Source organism: Diachasma alloeum, unplaced genomic scaffold (genome assembly GCF_001412515.2).
Source record: "Diachasma alloeum isolate Michigan unplaced genomic scaffold, Dall2.0 Dall_scaffold_01487, whole genome shotgun sequence".
NCBI classification, from domain to species: domain Eukaryota; kingdom Metazoa; phylum Arthropoda; class Insecta; order Hymenoptera; family Braconidae; genus Diachasma; species Diachasma alloeum.
The window spans coordinates 42,294-62,615 of record NW_021681584.1 but is presented as its reverse complement, the minus strand read 5'-3'; the positions used below and the strand labels follow the sequence as shown (position 1 = coordinate 62,615).

The following is a 20,322-nucleotide window of genomic DNA, read 5'->3' as shown; positions in this document are numbered from 1 at the left end:
GGGGGGGGGGGGGGGGGGGACTAATGAACCACTCGTGCTATCCATCAATTCCGAAGGAAGGGGGAATGTTAGAGAACAGAATGAGTCGATTTTTTTTAGTTCAGTGGTATCGATTTGTCGAGGTGGGAAATGGTTTTGGGCGAAATTTCATTCTATTCACGAATGTTTTTTCAATATTTTCTCATAATTAGAGAGGAGAAATGAGAGGGGAAATGAGTTGAACAAAAAGTTGATTGACTTGTTTCGTTATTTATTACTTATCAAATTATCTCGTGACACAATGACTGTAGAAGAAAATGTTGAGTGAATGTTTTCCAGCAAATTTAATTTTCTACAGAAAATCTCTTTTGACATTTCCTCCTAACATCACTTGTTCATGAGATAATTGCGGAATTAGTCAGAGGAAACGCAAATTATCTCGTTAAGAAGTGATTTTAGACGAAAGAAATGGAATAAAATTTTGTAGGAAATTTAATTCTCAGAAGAAATTCTTCACCGGAATTGAGTAAATGAATCATTTCTTAATTTCCAAATGATCTCAACGGATTATTTTTCTACAGAACCCCCAATTATCTTTTAAAAAAATCTCTTGAAACAATAAAACAAAATAGTCGACAAATTCGACAGCTGCAACAGTTCAATTTTTTAACTCCCCATCTATATGTGTCCACCGTAAATCATGATATATCCCCGATGACGTTGATGTAGTCATTAATGACAGACTAAATCGACAATTAATGAGCGATAATGATCCCTGTAAATTGATGTACGGTGTTGTTCCCCCTCCCCACGAGCTCGTAAAACGAATCCAAGGAGAGGGAGTCCCTTATCTCCCCACTGGACATCCTCATCCCCATTAGACATGAATCTAACAGTTGGGATCGGCGATGTGACGGCAGTTAAGTCAGCGTTGAAATGGGTAGGCGATCCTCCTGGTAATATCAGTAGACTCGGGGCTCGGTGGCTCACGGCCGGCTGGAGCGTAATAATAGACACAAACAAACTCATTTGGCTGGGTGGCCAACTACATTTGGCCTGTTCTTCGTTCTCTTTAAACAGTATCCCAAAGCGTGCTAACCAATAGTTGGAAACTACCTCGACATTATTTTCGAATACTTTTGCATTGATAAAACACGAAAATTTGTCGTTTGTCAAGACTTGGATTATCAGGGATCATTTCCGGGGAGACATTGACACAGCTGAGGATATTTATGGGAATTCTCTACAGTATCGTCGATCATGCTGGTGTGAGGACACTCTGGGGAGTGGGAAGCCTAAAAAATTTAAGATACGTCTTGAGTCTTCACTAATTGATTTCATGAGATGTGGAATATCGCTGACAGCAGCCGTCAATTCTTGATTGAGTGCCACACACGTGATTTCATGAATATGTTCTGAATATTGATGACAGGAGGTCTAATTTCTTGAATTTCTTCCGCTCTAAATTCATTCTATTCAAAAGCGATAACTGAAGATATCGCGAGAGTCAGATACTTATGGAACTTGTGACTAAAAATGTCCTTGGATAACTTCAAACAGTATCTCAAAGCGTGCTAACCAATAGTTGGAAACTACCTCGACATTATTTTCGAATACTTTTGCATTGATAAAATACGAAAATTTGTCATTTGTCAAGACTTGGATTATCAGGGATCATTTCCGGGGAGATATTGACACAGCTGAGGATATTTATGGGAATTCTCTACAGTATCGTCGATCATGCTGGTGTGAGGACACTCTGGGGAGTGGGAAGCCTAAAAAATTTAAGATACGTCTTGAGTCTTCACTAATTGATTTCATGAGATGTGGAATATCGCTGACAGCAGCTGTCAATTCTTGATTGAGTGCCACACACGTGATTTCATGAATAGGTTCTGAATATTGATGACAGGTTGTCTAATTTCTTGAATTTCTTCCACTCTAAATTCATTCTATTCAAAAGCGATAACTGAAGATATCGCGAGAGTCAGATACTTATGGAACTTGTGACTAAAAATGTCCTTGGATAACTTCAAACAGTATCTCAAAGCGTGCTAACCAATAGTTGGAAACTACCTCGACATTATTTTCGAATACTTTTGCATTGATAAAATACGAAAATTTGTCATTTGTCAAGACTTGGATTATCAGGGATCATTTCCGGGGAGACATTGACACAGCTGAGGATATTTATGGGAATTCTCTACAGTATCGTCGGTTATGCTGGTGGGAGCACACTCTGGGGAGTGGGAAGCCTAAAAAAATTTAAGATACGTCTTGAGTCTTCACTAATTGGTTTCACGAGATGTGGAATATCGCTGACAGCAGCCGTCAATTCTTGATTGAGTGCCACACACGTGATTTCATGATTATGTTCTGAATATTGATGACAGGTGGTCTAATTTCTTGAATTTCTTCCGCTCTAAATTCATTCTATTCAGAAGCGATAACTGAAGATATCGCGAGGGCCAGATACTTACGGAACTTGTGACTAGAAATGTGCTAAGCGCAGACTCGTCCTTGAATCAAAGTCCTTGGGCACGCATCAACAGGTGAAATAGTCAGAGAGGGTGGGAAAACGGTCTGTCGGCTAATTTTTTTTTATCCACGACAGCTTGAGGATCTGCTGAGACCAAAGGTTTCAACACACTACACTCTCAACGCACGAACATTTCGTATTAATTAAAAATATATACCACCCGTTTTACCCCATAACTTTCCAATATTCTGCAAAAATTAATTTTAACAAACAAATTTTTATCTGATTTTTTTTTTCAATTTTTTATGAAATCTTGCTTTTTTCATGTTAATTACAAAATATACCGCCCGTTTTGCCCCATAGGTTTTCAATATACTCTAAACAGTAATGTTTAACAATCAACATTCTTCCAATTCGCCTCTTGTCTCAATTTTTTAATTTTTAATTAAGTTTTACAGTCTTTTTTGTTGAATTTTCCATGAGGGAATGAATATTTAGGTTGAATATTTCGAATTAAAGGGGAATCATCACTTCCACACGTAGTATAATAGGATTTTCATGAATGGAGAACAACAAGCGACCCTCCCTTCAATGTATATCTAAATTTAATGTCGAGAGAGCTAATTCAAAGGGGAATGAATCATGAGAAATGAATAATTAAATAAAATGTTACGTATATACATAAATACCGAGAGTTCAGGCTTAACGAACAGATGGAGCCCGCTGTTGGATCAATATACCCACTTGTATCCTTGCAACTTACAGATTGTTGTATTCATTACTTCTCAACATTGCGAGCATTTACTCAATTTCTCCCTTTATTCCAGTTTTCACTCGAGCGCAATTCCATCTGGGGCCCCTCTTCCACATCCCCCTGCACCCTCCCCTCCCCCTCCCCCTCCCACTCACTCCTGGTTTTGTGATTTACTCTGTGGAATATAATCTCAGAAATGCCTAGAGTCTAAAGTAGTTGCATATATTACGGTGAGCTCTAGTGCAAATTTACTCATTCTTCTCTCCGGTGAAATTCTCGTGGAACTTTTCCATATTGCATGAGTAGACTCGAGATTTAATCATTCTCGGTCTCTTTCTGGTGGATCGATGAATATTTCGACATTGTTTCGAGGAAGTTATTTATTTCTTTGATGATTTTTGATTTTTTTTATCATCAAATTGGGCTTTTTGAAAAAAATGTTTTTTTAATTGAGATAATGAGAAGTGTTGACATTTTGAAATGCAAGACAATTCCGTTTTTTATGTTGAAAAGCCACAAAAGTTTTAATGGCGATCAAAATTTTCCAAGTTGAGGAAAAAATCGTCGGCATTCCGAATTTTGCAAAGGAAAAATAAACATTGAAAGACAGAATTAAAGTAATTAGTTGAATTAGACTTTTAAAATTTAACCAACATGGCAAAGTATTCTCAATTTGTTCCATGAAATTAAAAATAGCGGACTGAGCCCTGAATTTCGAATTATAAATAATTAAAATTACAATTTAATGTCAGAATAAAAATATAGAATTAAATTTAGGACTTCAAAATTTAGCTAACATTACAAAATTCGTTAACTCGGAGTAAAATTTAAAAAAACTAACGATTTCGCATTTCATGACATAAAAATAACAATTCAAAAACAACTGAAATAATAAATTTAATTTAGCTCTTCAAAATTCAATTAACATTACAAAATGTCCGTTAATTTGAAATCAAATTTTAGAAAATGTTTAAAAGTCCTTGGAAGTGCTCAAACATCGAAACCCAGAGAAAAACTAAAGATTTTAAATTTTATAAAATAAAAATTTAAAGACGGAATTAAAATAAATTTGTCAATTTGTTTTATAAAATTGAAGTTACGCCGAAATTAACCAACTAAGCCGTGAATTTCGAATTATAAACGATTAAAATTTTAATTTAATGCCAGAATAAAAAGATAGAATTAACTTTAAGCTTTCAAAATTAAATAAACATTGCGAAATGATCGTCAACTTGGAATCAAATTTTAAAAAATGTCTAAAAGTCCTTGGCAGTGCTCAACCATCAATCCCCAGAGAACACTTAACATTTCAAATTATCTAAAACAAAAATAAAAATAAAAATTTAAAGGCACCTAAATTAACAATTAGAGAAAAACTAACGATTTCAATTTTTATCAAATAAAAATAAAAATTCAAAGACAGAATTGAAATCAAAAATTGAATTTAGATCTTCAAAAATCAATTAACATTACAAAAATTCTTGGAATCAAATTTAAAAACATGTATAAAAGTTGGTGCAAGTGCACAACCATCAAAACCCAGAGAAAAACTAACGATTTCCAATTATCTAAAATAAAAATAAAAATTTAAAGACACCTAAAATAACAATTAAATGTAGACCTTAAAAATTCAATTAATATTGCGAAATGTTCATCAACTCGGAGTGAAATAAAAAAAAATTGTCTAAAAGTCCTTGGGAGTGCTCGACCATCAAAACCCAGAGAAAAAATAACGATAGTAATAAAATCAAGAACATTATCGTGCGCCAGTCGCACCATTGATAGCCGACTAAGCCGTGTACAACCTCTGTGTCCTGTGGCGCGGCACTACATCCTCCCGAGCCAATCGATGCATTCGCGCGTGCGTCCACGAAAATACTCCTCTCATCTCTTTAACTCTCACCTCCACTCTCCCGTCTCTGGTCTCTCCTCTCCTCTTTTACCCCATGAAAATATCCTTTTTTCGAAATGAGTTCACATTCAGCGCAAAAATTCCGCGGCGAACGGGCCTTCACTCGACCTAACGTCCTCCAATCCACTGTTATTTCTCCCATTTACCCGTAACATTATTTAATTTTCTCCTGCACACAGAAGAGAAGTAAATAAAAACTAGCTTTGATCAGTCATGTGGATTTAACAATTGTAAAGGTTTTGCACTCTGTCATTTAAATATCCCGATACATGTGTTTGTGGGGGGTGGGATTTATAAATAGCATTCAATTTTTCCTTGTACATTGATCACTAAGGTGACATTCTAGTTACTATTCTGGTCCAGAATAGTGGATAATAACTGGTCTTTTAAGAATGACTGTTAACACTCGTGAAAAAGTTATTGTTCTTCTGTGAAGCAGAAACTAGCGGAATATTCGACAGCGGAAAATTCTATTCAGAACATTTTTGCAAGTGCACGGAGAGAATTTATAATTCGATTTACCTTAAAAATAATTTAATAATTAGTAAAAAATAATTTCAGTAGCGAGGTGGTAAAACGATACAAGTCAATTTTGACTATTGACCGGTTTTCAATGAATATCTCGGAATCTAAGGCAGATAGCAAAATTGTTATTATGACCTTTTTTGTAGAGCCGATTGAGTACTACAATAAATGTAATTACGAAAATTTCGCTATCTCTCTTAGATTCGGAAATATTCCTCAAAAAGTCAACTGGGAGATGAGTCGACTCAAACCGTTTTACCACTTCGCTACTGATTTATACTTTTTCCGTGTGAAAATGAGTTTGCTCACGACTTAAAAATATTTTTACAGTTCTAGATTCGTTTAAATTAAATTTTTATTATCACTAAGGTGACATTCTAGTTGCAAAAGTCATTATTTCCCTGTGACGGTGAAACCAGCGGAATATTCGATGGCAGAAAATTTTATTTAGAAAATTTTTGAGGGTTTATGGGCCAAATAATCATATGAGGAAAATTTTTGCAAGTGCGCGGAGAGAAATTGAAAATTCGATTTACCTTAAAAATAATTTAATATTTAGGAAAAAATATTTTATACTTTTTCTGTGTGAAGACGAGTTTTCTCATGACTTCAAAACATTTATGCATCCCTAGATTCGCCTAAATCAAATTTTTCGTTAGTTTCAGGTTTATTATTCCCTTTTCGTTTCCAACATTTTCAGAAATAAACTAAACTAAAATGTAAAATTCCTCAAGCCTCATAATATTTACTATCATCACACATAGCATTCGTGCCCTATTTATATTTTATAAGTTATTATTCTAGTCTAGAATCATGGATGATAACTGTTCTCATAAAAACGACCATTAACACTCGTGTAAAGTTAATAATTCCCCATAGAATGTATTTAGAAGATTTCTGAGGGTTTAAGGTATATCCCGAGACAGTACCATCCAAAAGTTAGTCCCTATGAATTAATTCCAAAAGTTAGTCCTTTCAGAAGAAATTCTAAATGAATTAATTTATTGCATCCTCATATGTTGTTGACGAAGGCAACAATAATTTGTTGATTCAAATAAGAAATTATTTGTTAATTAATTTTTTTAATCAAATAAGAAACAATTTCACAATATTTCCATTTTCAAAGTTGAATATCGCAGAAACTATGTACTATAAAATTTTATAAAAAAATCATCGCATTCTGAATTTATCATTCTACTACGGATTAGTTTTTCGAGGTGAGACCGCGGTGAAATTTAAGTCTTCGCTCGCCTCGAGTTTTAAGTAGAATTCAAGGAAATCCATGAGTTTTCAGGGAAATGAGGCGGAAATTTTATAACCTGACTGAATTTTCAATGGAACATAAATATTCAGAAACTAAATAACATGAATTTTCAATTTTTCCCTGAATTTTCCTGATTTTTCCGAATTTTCACGGAACGGTTGCACTGTTACAAATTTTCCACTGAAATTTCAAGGAATTTTGTCATTAAAAATTCATAATTTCATCGAAAAATCCGCGAGAACTGTAAATTTCAGTTTAATTATTCCGGGGAGATGAATGGAAAATCAGAAAAATTCAGAGAAATCTCTCCTTGAATTCCCGCTTCCTCTGAATTTTCAGGCAGTTCCTTCAAAAACTCTTGGAATTCCAGGAATTTCAAAGGATTTCCCTGAAAATTCGAGGGAATTCGGCAGTGAATATTCATTTCCACTTAAAAATTAATGTAAATGATAAAATTTCCATGTGCCTGTCGCTAAAAAAATGCAACTTTACTTAAATTTTCAGAAACAACCTGAAATTCCATTGAGTTCTTAAATCGAATTCAAGGTCTCTTTCCGGAAAATTCAATCAAATTTTCCTAACAGTGTAAACCGAAAAATCAAACATTTTATTGATTTCCGATCATTCCACCAAAAAATCAACGGAAACCTCAACTTTTCAATGACAAAATTTCCCGAACTTTTACTGAAAATTAATCACGATAAAATTTACCGAATTTCCGCAAAAAATTCAGAAAAAAATTGTTAACACTGCAGTTCAATTTTCCCTATATCCCCCTCACTCCGCCCACTTTCAAAAATACCCCAAACTATAATATAAAATTCCTGAATCCCCCCACAATATTTACTCTCATCACACCCAGCATTCATGCACTATTTCTATTTTATCTGCCGTATTCACATGCCGCCGGTATGCAAACACCTTGAACAGATAACGCCGGATATATTCTCGGTGCTCTTCTTCATTTCATTCGCAAACATAATCAAGCCGTATGTACATTGTGAGGCATTTAAATATGAAGAGCCATAAATGGGGATGACGAGTAATCGCTCGATAATCGAAATAATTAGCCGAAAAAAAAACTCCGCGCATAATTGGATGTCAAACATTAACTGGAGATGCCCTAAACCGGTATAAACGAGAGGGTGATGCACGTGGACGTGTCACAAGCAGCTCATGTCGTTGAATGGCTTACAAAACATTGGAAACGTCAAGAGAATGAAGAGAGCCAGGGAAATATGTATGCGTTTAACGCATACACAAAAGTTTAATCCGTTGGTATGTGTATCCTATGTCGGGACATGCGAGAAGCACCAGCATAGACAGCTATCGCGTTGCCTCTACCCGCGGATCAATATTCCGTCCGGTCCATCCTCTGACCCATATCTCCCATCTTTTACCTACCCCACGCTTCGCGCTTATCAATTCTTAATTGTTGATTCATTTCGTTTTATTTATTTATCCAGTTGAACTCCATTTCCATTCGCCCCTTTTTTTTCATTATTCATCGCTTAATTTTGTTAATTTAACCATTTTATGCGGACAATTGTGCGCTTGCGATGAATTTTTTGGATTAAAATCGCTTTGAAGATGATGAATTCAGCGGTAAATGTCGGCTCACCCGAATATCTCGGGAATCACGAATTATTTATGATTCATAATTCAAACTCAAGCCGAAAATTCAGAGGTAATACGTTCACTGTTGTCGTAAAGTTTGGGGAAAAGTTAGCCGTGGAGCTTTTCAAGTCGTAAGGCTGCCACCTGTCGGAACTCTTATCGAACGCCCGCCGTGAATTTCATCTGAAAATACGACTTACCACGAGGGGGAATGATACAACGAGTGGTGACAGAGCGCAACTGACTGGCCGACCGCCAATCCGAATGATCGTTTTGTATCAATTATGTTGTCATGTGCGGTACAAATAAAAACATTGGGCGGTGGGTTTTTGTCACTGAGAAATTGGGGTAAGGCTGGGAGGTAGTTTACACGTGAGGGAGTTGGTTGAGGGGGAGAAGTTCATTTGTTAATTTAGGAAATACGATTTTTCGTTTTTTTTTTTGCGAAAACAAAACATCTTTAAGGGCTTTTTTGCTCGGGGAGTTGTTTTTAATGATGATTTTTTTTTCGTTGAAAACAACAAAAATTTGAATGTAGAACTCTCAAATAGGTTTTGGTATCGGTTGAAATGACAAGGAATTGGTATTTTAAGTTATTCTTGGCTGCCGATTCGAATGATCGTTTTGTCTCAATTTTTAATTTATGAAATATGATTTTTTATTATTTTTTTGCGAAAACAAAACACCTTTGAGGGCTTGTTTGAAGGGGTTGCTATGTTTTTTTGCTTCGGGGAGTATTTTTTAACAATTTTTGTTCGTTAAAAACAAAAATTTGAATTTTCAAGCCTCAAATGCACTGTTGGAAATTTTTTGAAAATTACGTAATAGTTGCACTTGAATTCTCAATATTGTGAATTTGAATTCAATTTAAGATCAAATCGTTGGTGGAATCTCCCATTCAGGTGGGAAATTCAAAATAATTGGGTTTTTCATGTTAGATTGTCACTGATATTTCAATGAGATTTAGTATTTTCAAATTCATTGCGAAAATTGAATATCACATCCGATAGTTCCACTGAATTTTCAAGGAACCTCAGCATGGAAAAATCACAATTTCACGGAAGAATAAATAGAAATTTTAAATTTCAGATAAATTATTCGATGAAAATGAATCTAAATAAGGCGAGTTCAGATGAATATATCCATTCATTCTCGATGAATTGAAAATTCGGTGTAATTTGGTACAGAAGTTCATGTTGTCCATCGAAAATTCAACCTAGTTTCGAAATTCTCGTCTTCCTGTCACCCAAAAATTTGTAATATCCTTAAACTTTCAGCTGAAAGAGAAATTTCATGACTTTCCCCCCTAAATTGAATCTAACGTCACTCCTAAGAATTCCTAGTCAACTGTACATGAAATACGACTATTTTTCTGACAATCTAATCCTCCTCATCCGAATGTCAACAAATTTGGCCGTCACACCCATGCACACCACAATCACTCCCCACCAACACATCTGTAATATTTCTCTCTGCAAACTATATTTCAAACCGTTCGACAAGCGAATGTATATAAACCCACAACAGAGAGTGTCGCCAGTCAGTTTTACCGCGTCCTTAGGGCCCTAAAAATCGGTCTTAGTCCTCTCGAAAACCGTTCACCTCGTCCAGACTACCCCCAACCTTAATTGAATTAAAATTCCCTTCGCGTTTTACGATAATGGCCTATCGCCAGGTGCCCACCGACCTCATGGAGGAGTCCCCGATGAGGCCAGTGAAGAAGAAACCCTCGAAATCCTCTCCGTCATCAGAAGACCCCAGCGCAATGGATCGTCCTACGCCAGGACGCCATCTTGTCGACATGTCCCCCTTCACATTCAAGTCCTTTCTGACTCCTCGAAGAAACTCAAGGTTCGAGGAGAAGATGAGTCCCTCTATGGAGATGCTGATCAAGCGACTCAACACCCTGAGTCTGAAGACTCCGGTGCCGACTCCGCAGAAAGCTGAGAACATGGACGGCAGTTTCATCGAGCAGACGCCAGAAGACCTGGACACAAGCCGCGTAAATTCGATCAGAAGTGCCTTGAGAAGACGTTTGTCAGGTGTCCCTGGTGACCAACGTGATCAGAAAACCATTGATACTGACGCCTTGAAGCAAGCGTTAGAGCGCGAACACCAGAGATGCCTGAATTCTAGCATAGACCTCGAGAATATCGATTTAAATAAATTATTCATGGAGGAGTCTTCGGATTATTTGGTGAGAGATGAAGGCATTCGAAAGCCAAGAGATTTGGCCAAGGACTTCGTCAACGAAGATGATGAATCGCCTCTCCCAGAGGTCGAGAAGCCTCTGCAATGCCTGGCGCTTGCTGAGGACGTCTCAGAGTTGGACAGAAGTCTTCACGCTGTCTCGGAGGTTGTGTTCTGGTTAGCTGTGAGCAACAAGAACCTGCAGGAGGAGAGGAGAAAGTATCCTCGAGGTCGAGGCCCGGAAGAATCTATTGATCTTGGTGAGGACATACTGAGGACCGCTGTCGAGGAGAACGTCGGCCATCTCGTCACGAAGGAGCAGAGGGAAATGGTGGAGCAGAGTTTCTTAAGAGAACTGTACACCGAATTTGGATCGAAGGAGGGAGTCGACGATACTTCTAGGTGGAGTATCATGCCTGAGGTGGGAACTCCTCCTACTGAGGAGAAGGATGAGAAGGGTGAGATCTCCAGAATTGGGGAGAAAACCCCTGGAGAGGCAATTGCCAGGAACAGGAATTTGAATGTTACAAAGCTTCGGGAGAATGAGATGGAGTTCACACCGCCTGTCAGCTCAACCATCATCTCTAAGGAGGATGAGGAACCTGTGGCTTCTACCAGCAAAGCTACGGAGTTGATTCAACCGTTCGATATTAAGGAAGAGTCACCTGTTATTTTGGAGACGTCGCAGGATCTGATGCAGTTCACGCCGGATCCAAGCGCGTCCGCTAATGCTCTTGATTTGAGCTTTTTGGAGGACCCCAATGATGACTCTGTTGTCGAAGTGGCTGCGACCTCTATGTACTACGATTGTCAGGATGATCTTAATGAGACTATTGATCTCTGCAGTCCTCTGAGTAAAATCAGCAGTCCTGCAAGGGTCAATTCAGTGTCGAAGAAGAAGAATATATCTCCGAGGACCAGGATTCTGTTGAATCGACCTAAACAGTCGCACAAGAAGGTCTCCAATTATGTCAGACCTCAAGGTGTTGATCGTTGGATTCTATTTGTTGATATTATGAATCGTTTTCGTGCTGATGATCTTTTGGAGATGATGAATATTGAGTTAAGGTGCATTGATTGTTGGGGTAGATTTTTAATGTTTTGGTTTTACTTTTGCAGGTGTGCCATTTCCACCATCACACAAGCTGACAGTGGCTGAGGTGTTTGATGCACGGACTGGTAGACCACGTCCCGATGTCCTCAAACATCACTTCATCCTTGAGGGGAGAATCGATGAGGCAGCAGCACTACGTATTGTCAATGACGGTGCTGCACTTCTACGATCGGAGAAGACTATGATCGACATCGAAGCTCCAGTCACAGGTGAGAAATAGAAAAATAATTTTAAAAAAACGATCTAGGTAATGCGAGGGCTGATTTAGATGAAGAGGTAATGGAGTGTTGATCCGAATTTTTTAAAATTCAGTTTGCTGAGAAAATTGTTGGAAATTGTTTCATAATTAATAATTGATGATTAATAATTAATCAATTTTTTGCGAAATCTTCATCATTCCGTGAGTGTCAGCGAAAAATGTCTGATATTTAACATTAAATGGTGAAAAGATTTTTTTTAAATTCTAATGAATTAATAATTTACAAATTTTACTAACATAAAATTTAAAAAAAATTATAGCAAAATGTCTGATATTTAACGTCAATGTTGGAAAGATTTCTAAAAAAAGGGAAATTGTTAAAGTGATTGGATATCCTCTGGGTTGACCCATTTACCTCCATCGAGATTCATTAGCAAGGGAATGCACATGTTCCAAGGTTCATTCATGTCACCGTGACCATCATACTCATACCTCACCTTTTTCTTCGCGATTATAATCGTTCGATCGATTTATCGGGATGCAAATGAGGGCTGCACCTCTTGCACGGTGAGTGAATTCGGTCCAGTACCCTTGGCATCATGCTGATGAACAAATGAAGCGCTATATCATGCCTCGATTATCCTCTCTTCAATCAATGGAGAATCAGAGGTGGAATTGATGCCCTTTTTTCGCATTTCGGGGGTAATAACAGGGATGATTATTCGTTAATTGATGATGGATAGGTCGTAAATAGATAACTATTCTCTGGTTTTTTGAGAGTGGGAAAAATAGAAAATTGGTAAAGCAAATGAGATTTTTGTTGACAGATGAATTTCCGTGGAAAATCCAGATAAAAAATTGCTCAAGCAGATGAATCGAGGGTTTACTTATGCATAAAGCGAAAACATTTATTCAATTGTTGGAATCATTGCCATTTATTTGAGGGTTCGATGTAATAAAATTATTCTCCATTTTCATATTCATTGGAGTAATTGAAAAATGAAATAAAATAGGAAATACTGCGATGATTATTCGTTAATTGATGATGGATAACTCTGTTTTCTTCATGAATAAATAAATTTATTCTCTAGTTTTTTGGGAGTGGGAATCGATGTGGAACTGATTACTCTGACGATAGAACAAATATTTATCCAAAACTTTGTAAATTTCGATTTTTGTTGACTCTAGGTGAATTTCTCTGTGGAAAATGCAGATAAAAAATTGCTAAAGCAAATGATAAATTGAGGGTTTATTCATTTATAAAGCGAGAATATTTATTGAATTGTTGGATTTATTTCTATTTATTTGAGTTTTCGGTGTGAAAAAATTATTCTCCCTTTTCAAATTTATTAGAATAATTGAAAAATAAAATAAACAGGAAATACTGGGATAATCCCAGTATTGTTAGTAAAAAATTGCTAAAGCAAATGATGAATTGAGTGTTTATTCATGCATAAAGCGAGAATTTTATTGAATTATTCGAATCATTTCTATTTATTTGAGCTTTCGGTGCAAAAATATTATCCTCTCTTTACACATTCATTGGAGTAATTGAAATAATAAAATAAAATAGAAAGTTCTGGGATGATTATTTGTTCATTGATGATGGGTAACTCTGTTTTCTTCATGAATACATAAATTAATTCTCTAGTTTTTTGAGAGTGGGAATCGCTGTGGAACTGATAACTCCGATGTTAGAACAAATATTTATTCAAAACTTCATAAATTCCGATTTTTGTTGACTCCAGATAAATTTTTCTGTGGAAAATGCAGATAAAAATTGGTAAAACAAATTATAAATTCAGGGTTTATTCATGCATAAAGCGTTAATATTCATTTAATTACTGAAATAATTTCTATTTATTTGAAGTTTTCATAGTGGAAATTGCTCAGAGTTGGACAAAAAACGAAAAAAAAAAATACGATTGCATTTAAAAATAATTGTTATTCAGTCGATCAAAATAATTAACTGAAAGAAAAATAATATCTTCATTGAATACATTCATAAATCACCTGAATTTGAGACTGAATTATTTAATCAATTCGTTCAGAATTTCTTTTTTTGTTCTTATTGAGAGGACGAGGGAGAAGTCTTTTCCACCCTAACAGAATTCTTGACGAGCTAAGCCTGTAGACACGTACAATCACCTGAATAAACAGACGGTAGTTCGGTTCATCTTGTTGAAAAAAAAAGGGATGAAAAATGTGGTCACGCGCTTCGTTCCTTCCACTCTCCCTCAGTCAACTTCATTTCTCGTTCACCCTCCTTCGCGATGAAAACTTTGTGGATGTGTGTGTGCTGCACAATGTTCCTCACCACTCTGTACTGAAGAAAGTGGAGTAAGGGCTCTCGATTGGCTTTGTGGGAGATGAAAAAACAGCCTCTGGTCTTACCCTTCAGACAGAATGAACAAGTGCAATAAATGGAGAATCTATCAGCTGAAAATACAACTGCATTTATTGCTTTCCAAAGTAATGAGATATTTTTTTATTCAAAAGACAATTTTTTTTCACGATTCCCTGAACCAAGTGCAGTTAATTATTTGAAGTGGTGAAAAATTGATTTAAATGCTTCATTTTTCAGTTGAAAAAACAAATTGCCCTGGGAGGAAATTATTTATTTAAGGATGATTTTTTCTCAACAATTCCCTGAAATAATTCCAGTGATTTATGATGAAATAATTTCAAAATTGTTTTTTGAAGATAACGAGCATTTTCTATAAATAATTTATGATTTATAAAGAGTCAATTTTATGCTATAAACATCATTTGTTTGCAATCGTAACAAATTTATTCATGTTCAGAATTTTTAAATCCATTTAATGCTTAAAAACTGAACTTTTCGAAAGTTTGAACAATTTCAGTTATTTATTTATAAACAAAGAATGTTTAAAACATAATAATTCTCTGCAAAATGTAACTTAAATGATGCTGAATATTCATGATTGTTTTCGATTTTTTCTTACGCAATTTAATTTAAAAATTTGATAATTGAAAAAGGTTTAATCTATAGTGTTCCCGGACATTTAACAATGATTTTATTATTTAAACTTTGCATGTCTGAATTTGAATCTCGATATCAAACCGTTAGAAAACATTTTAAAAATCTGAAAAAAATTAGAAAGTTAACTTTCGGGGGAAATTGATGAAATAATTAAAAATCGCATTTTTTAAAATTATGAGCATCTTATAAATAATTTATAAATAATCAATTTTCCACCACATAAAACATTTATTCGTAATCGTAACAAAAATTATTAAATCATTAAATCATAACAAATAATTCAATTTTTATATTACAATAATAATTTTTATTTATTTAAATAATAAATATAATATTATCTTAATAATAACAATTTATTTTTATAATAACATATTTTATTTATTCAAATTATTTATTTATCAATTCCATTAAAATTTCCTGAAATACCGCGCCCGAAAATACCGTTTTCCACCCATACAAAATAAAATAACAATTGTCCCCACTCTCGCCCCCACCGTATGACCCCCAACGGACCTATATCGTATCCCCGCCGTAATAATCTTGTTTCGATCTCGCGAGTTGAGGCCCATGGGTTACATTAAATCAGCACGCAAGGGTACATGCGCTTTCTCAATCTCAAGATGTTGGGTCCACACGAAAGATAACGTCCTTAAACACGAAACACCCCGTATCCCACGCCATACGTTCGCGTCCGGAGTTTTTTTTTTTCACCTCTTCATTTCATTCTCCGCGAGATAAAAAAAAGCATTAATAATTTTCACGGCGGAGAGCTTCAATGGATTATTCAATACTCCAGCTTATCTACATTGTAGAATGTGTCTTGCTGGCACACACGTGGCAACGATCGATTTTCCATGCATGTATGAAGGAAAGGGACTCTGAACTGCTCATTCTCCTTTTATTCAATTCAACGCGTTGTATTCCGCGGCACTAAACACGCTCATCAATGCAGCCGGTGTATTTGGTCATGTTTCAGCTGTAGATGTGGAATGATCGTCATTTTCCCTTTCGGTCAGGTCAAACGTGAATGACCGGTTTCTGACCGTCACAGTTAACCCTAGTCTGGTCACCAAACGCGACCCTGCGACTTGGTCACCTCCACGGGGATTCCCCGCCGCGTTATTCAGGCTTCAGCGTTGCCGAATTCACTCTACATTGTTCGGGCGCGTTCAGCGAGTTTCCGGCAACGTCGCGTCATGGGCTATTTCATTTAACACGCACGGACGGAAATATTCAGTGAAAATTACGAAACTCACAATTCGCTCACCAATTACGGAATCGACTAAGAAAATTTAAGTGAGTATCGTAATTTTTTCACAGGAGATTCATATAAAAATTACGGAACGCGCGGGAAAAATTCCGTGACAGTTCCGTAAAATTTCCTGCAACGACATTTCGCTCCGGAATTACGGAAAAGATACGCAATTTTTATTGAATTTTTTTCTCCGTGTGGAAAAAAATAATTCATCTGTCAGACATAATTTGTTTTTTTTTTAGGAATTTCGGGAAATATGTTGTTCTAAAAACTACTATAATTTTTTAGACCCTTCAATTAACAAAGTCAAATTTTTTATAATTTTTCCGGTTAGTCAAACAATTGCAATTAACGAAAAATGACGCACGGTAGGGTTTCTCTCGTAAGGGACCAATCTAGGGTTAAGGGGCCACTATTATGAGTTTTAAAAGTCGCGGGCGATTAGAGTGAGATTTCTCATACATTGAAGAGCGATTATATATGTCTAAAAACGAATAATTTGTAATATTTTTATGTGTTTGTTTAGGTAATTGATATTCTATTTCGTGAAATCAGATGAATTGAACATTATATTATTTACCTTAACTATTTATTTGAATATTCCAAATGAGGAGGTCACAATATTCTAGTTCGCTTTTGATACTTTTGTCCCAAATAAATTCTTATTTTATATTTTCAATATTACGCAATTTGATTATATTACGCAATACAAAAATTTATATTCCTTAATTCTTAACGAGAGAAACTATTATGGGAAATGAATAAATAAATATAATTTGCTCAATTCTTCCAAATACAATTAAATGGACAAATACAAAGAGCAATGAGTAAACGAACCGTGCACGGTAAAAGTCGGGAAGCAAGGGAGCAAGTTCAGTTGAGTAAAGTGCGAAGTGACTCGCCAAATCACGAGCGCCACATTTGGAGAAATTAATAAATTCTTTCACTCGTCCAGGTCAATTGACGCGGGACATTCAAAGGACAATTGAACTGTTACAAATTAGTGCAAAAAAATGTATTGTTTATTTTTCGTTTGGTCCGCGGACGAACGATAAATTACGGAATAAATTAAGGAATTCTCAATTTTCAGGAAACCTGAAACCTGAAATTTGAGATTTTTTCTAACATCGTGACGGTGGTCATTGACGGTCATTTGACCGATTATACCTGTCACTCACATCTCTAGTTTCAACGTGTTCGTCAGATGTGTCCGACGCTGTGAGTGGAGGGGGAGGAGGCGGTATACAAAATTAATTTAGCACGACAACAGCTATTTCCCGGTGATAATGTAATTGGTCGGTAGGAATAATAGGTAATGGCGTTTGTTGTTCTTTGGGGAGCATTCGGAATGTCATAAATGATGTTCGTCGTGTCCTTCGGGTTCAATCGATTATTACCGAATGGAAATTATCTTTTGCTGTGTTTGTTTGTTTGTCGTGCATGAAAAAGTCACTTGGCTGAACATTTTCGATGTTATACTTTGAGAAGTTGGATGTGCTGGTCTGTATTTACGGAAAGTTTCGTTGACTTATTGTCTTTGTAGTCGGAGTAAACAGTTCGGTTCATGTTTTTATCGAGAGCCAGGGGAAACTCATAAATGAGTCTTGGTAAATCGCCGATATCTCGAGAACAAATGATGGGATTTGGACTAGTCAAAGCTCATTTTCAAGGCCGGAAAAGTACCTTTAAAATGAAAAAAAATCGATGAATTTCACTCTGCCGATCTCGAGTTAATGAAAATTGAAGACAGACCTTTCTGTTAAGTCTTCTTCCATCACTTCACTTCTTCCTTTTTCATAAATGGTTATTTGTCTTCTAAACGGTTGGTTTTAGGTGAAAATGTCGTAAGACACTTTTTGTGGAGAATTAAATTTCCGACAAAAAATGTTCTGTTACATTTTCTCGTAGGACCTTTCGTTGCGGAGATAATCGCCGATGAATGGGACTGAAAATGATAATCTTGGATTTTCACCCAATTACGTTCTTCGTGTTGCACTTTTCAAGTTACGCTTTATTTCCAACAATTGCATATTTCACAACTCGCCTGCAAACTGTTTCATTCATCGACCCATCGTCACCTGCATGCAAATCCATCGATCTGACGTGTGGACCCCTTATCAGTCCTCGTTCCCATGTTTTTTTTTCTTTTTTCAACATTATGAGAGCCAAATGATGTTCATCGTAGCTCCGTCTCAATGGATATGGATACCTTCAACTCGTAAAATATTTATCATCCAGGAAGATGCATCAGCCCTTTGTTCCATAATTCCTGGCAATATTATTACCATCACTAACTTATCATTTACGACAAATGGCCTGGTTTCCCCGGAAGTTATGGCGTATTGCACTTCGCATCAACTCGATATTGTGGCTGAGTATCACCATCAAACCCACCGAACTATGGAGTACATTGAAGTGCTTCGAGAAGTTAACGTCAATGATCCAATAGCCATGAGGACTTTCTATACGCGCGATGTAATTGAAATGATGCCGCAATTGACGGAACATTAGAGAGTGAAAAATTCGATTTAGGGGATTTTTTAGGGTTTGGGGGTCGAACAATTATAGGAGCCAATTTTATTCCTGTGCGAAGAAATTTACTCATGACTTAAAAATGTTTCAACCCCCCTAGATTCCCCTAAATCGCATCTTCCACTGGCGCATCTCTCTCTAGGGGAATCTTCGTCGCCGAAAAATTCAATCCAGGGGATTTTTGCGGATTAAAATAATCGTATGAACTAATTTTATTCAAGTGCGAACGAGTGCACTCCCAACTTAAAAATGTTTCAACCCCCCTAGATCCCCCTAAATCGCATATTCCCCTGGGAAATCTCTGGGCATTTTCGTCACCGATAAATTCAATCCAGGGAATTTCTGCGGCTTCAAACAATCGCCTGAACTAATTTTATTCAAATGCGAACGAGTTCAACCCCTCTAGATTCCCCTAAATCGTATCTTCCACTGGCGAATCTCTCTAGGAGAATCTTCGTCACCAAAAAACTCAATCCAGGGAATTTTTGCGGCTTCAAACAATCCGCTTAACTAATTTTATTCAAGTCCGAACGAGCCCACTCCAAACTTAAAAACGTTTCAACCCCCCTAGATTCCCCTAAATCGCATCTTCCGCTAGCGAATCTCTCTCTAGGAGAACATTCGTCACCGAGAAATTCAATTTCGGGAATTTTTGAGCATTCAAGCCTCAAACAATCGTATAAATAAATTTTATTCAACTGCGAATGAGTTTATTCATGACTTAAAAATATTTCAACCCCCCTAGATTTCCCTAAATCGCATCTTCCACTGGCAAATCTCTCTCCAGGGGAATCTCCGCCACCGAAAAATTCAATCCAGGGATTTTTTGCGGCTTCAAACAATCGCCTGAACTAATTTTATTCAAATGCGAACGAGTTCAACTCCCCTAGATTCCCCTAAATCGCATCTTCCACTGGTGAATCTCTCTAAGAGAATCTTCGTCACCGAAAAACTCAATCCATGGATTTTTTGCGGTTTCAAACAATCCCCTGAACTAATTTTATTCAAGTCCGAACGAGTCCACTCCAAACTTGAAAATGTTTCAACCCCCCTAGAACCCCCTAAATCGAATTTTCCGCTGGCGAATCGTTCACCAGTTTCAGCTGCACCCAATTGAGGGAGGGAAAATAATGCACCGAGTTCGGTAATTGGGAATTAGGGATAATGATGATTGGATCACATGGGCTGGGATGATTGTATGCTTTTCAAGTGGTGGCCATTTAATTATTTTTTCATTCAGGCTTTATTTGGACAGGGGAGTCCTCTGATTGCATTAAATGCCCCAGTGATACACGAGATTGCTTATTGGATTGTAGACGCCTCTGAGGCGTCACAGGCGTTCAATTAACGTTAACGCTGGCGCCGGATGTGTCGCTGGTCTCACAGGGGCCACGGTTTATCTTCTCATTGCTATTGATTTATAAGCATTGTAGTCGGTTCCATATACCGATTTTTACGGGAAATAAATCTCTAGGGGGGGGGGAGGAGGGGTAAGTAT

At 36.6% G+C, this 20,322-nt stretch overlaps 1 protein-coding gene across 9 annotated transcripts in view; it reads left to right on the top strand.

The window, feature by feature from the left end:
• Positions 1 to 10,079: 10,079 nt before the first annotated feature.
• Positions 10,080 to 20,322, top strand: part of LOC107046540 (serine/threonine-protein phosphatase 2B catalytic subunit 2) — a 42,463-nt gene continuing 32,220 nt past the window's right edge. For all 9 annotated transcript variants that reach the window (XM_015269173.1, XM_015269172.1, XM_015269169.1 and 6 more), the window contains exons 1-2: positions 10,080 to 11,703; positions 11,840 to 12,043. In XM_015269173.1, coding sequence (XP_015124659.1) covers positions 10,191 to 11,703; positions 11,840 to 12,043 — 1,717 coding nt within the window. In that variant the 5' untranslated portion in view covers positions 10,080 to 10,190. The remainder of the gene's footprint in view (positions 11,704 to 11,839; positions 12,044 to 20,322) is intronic.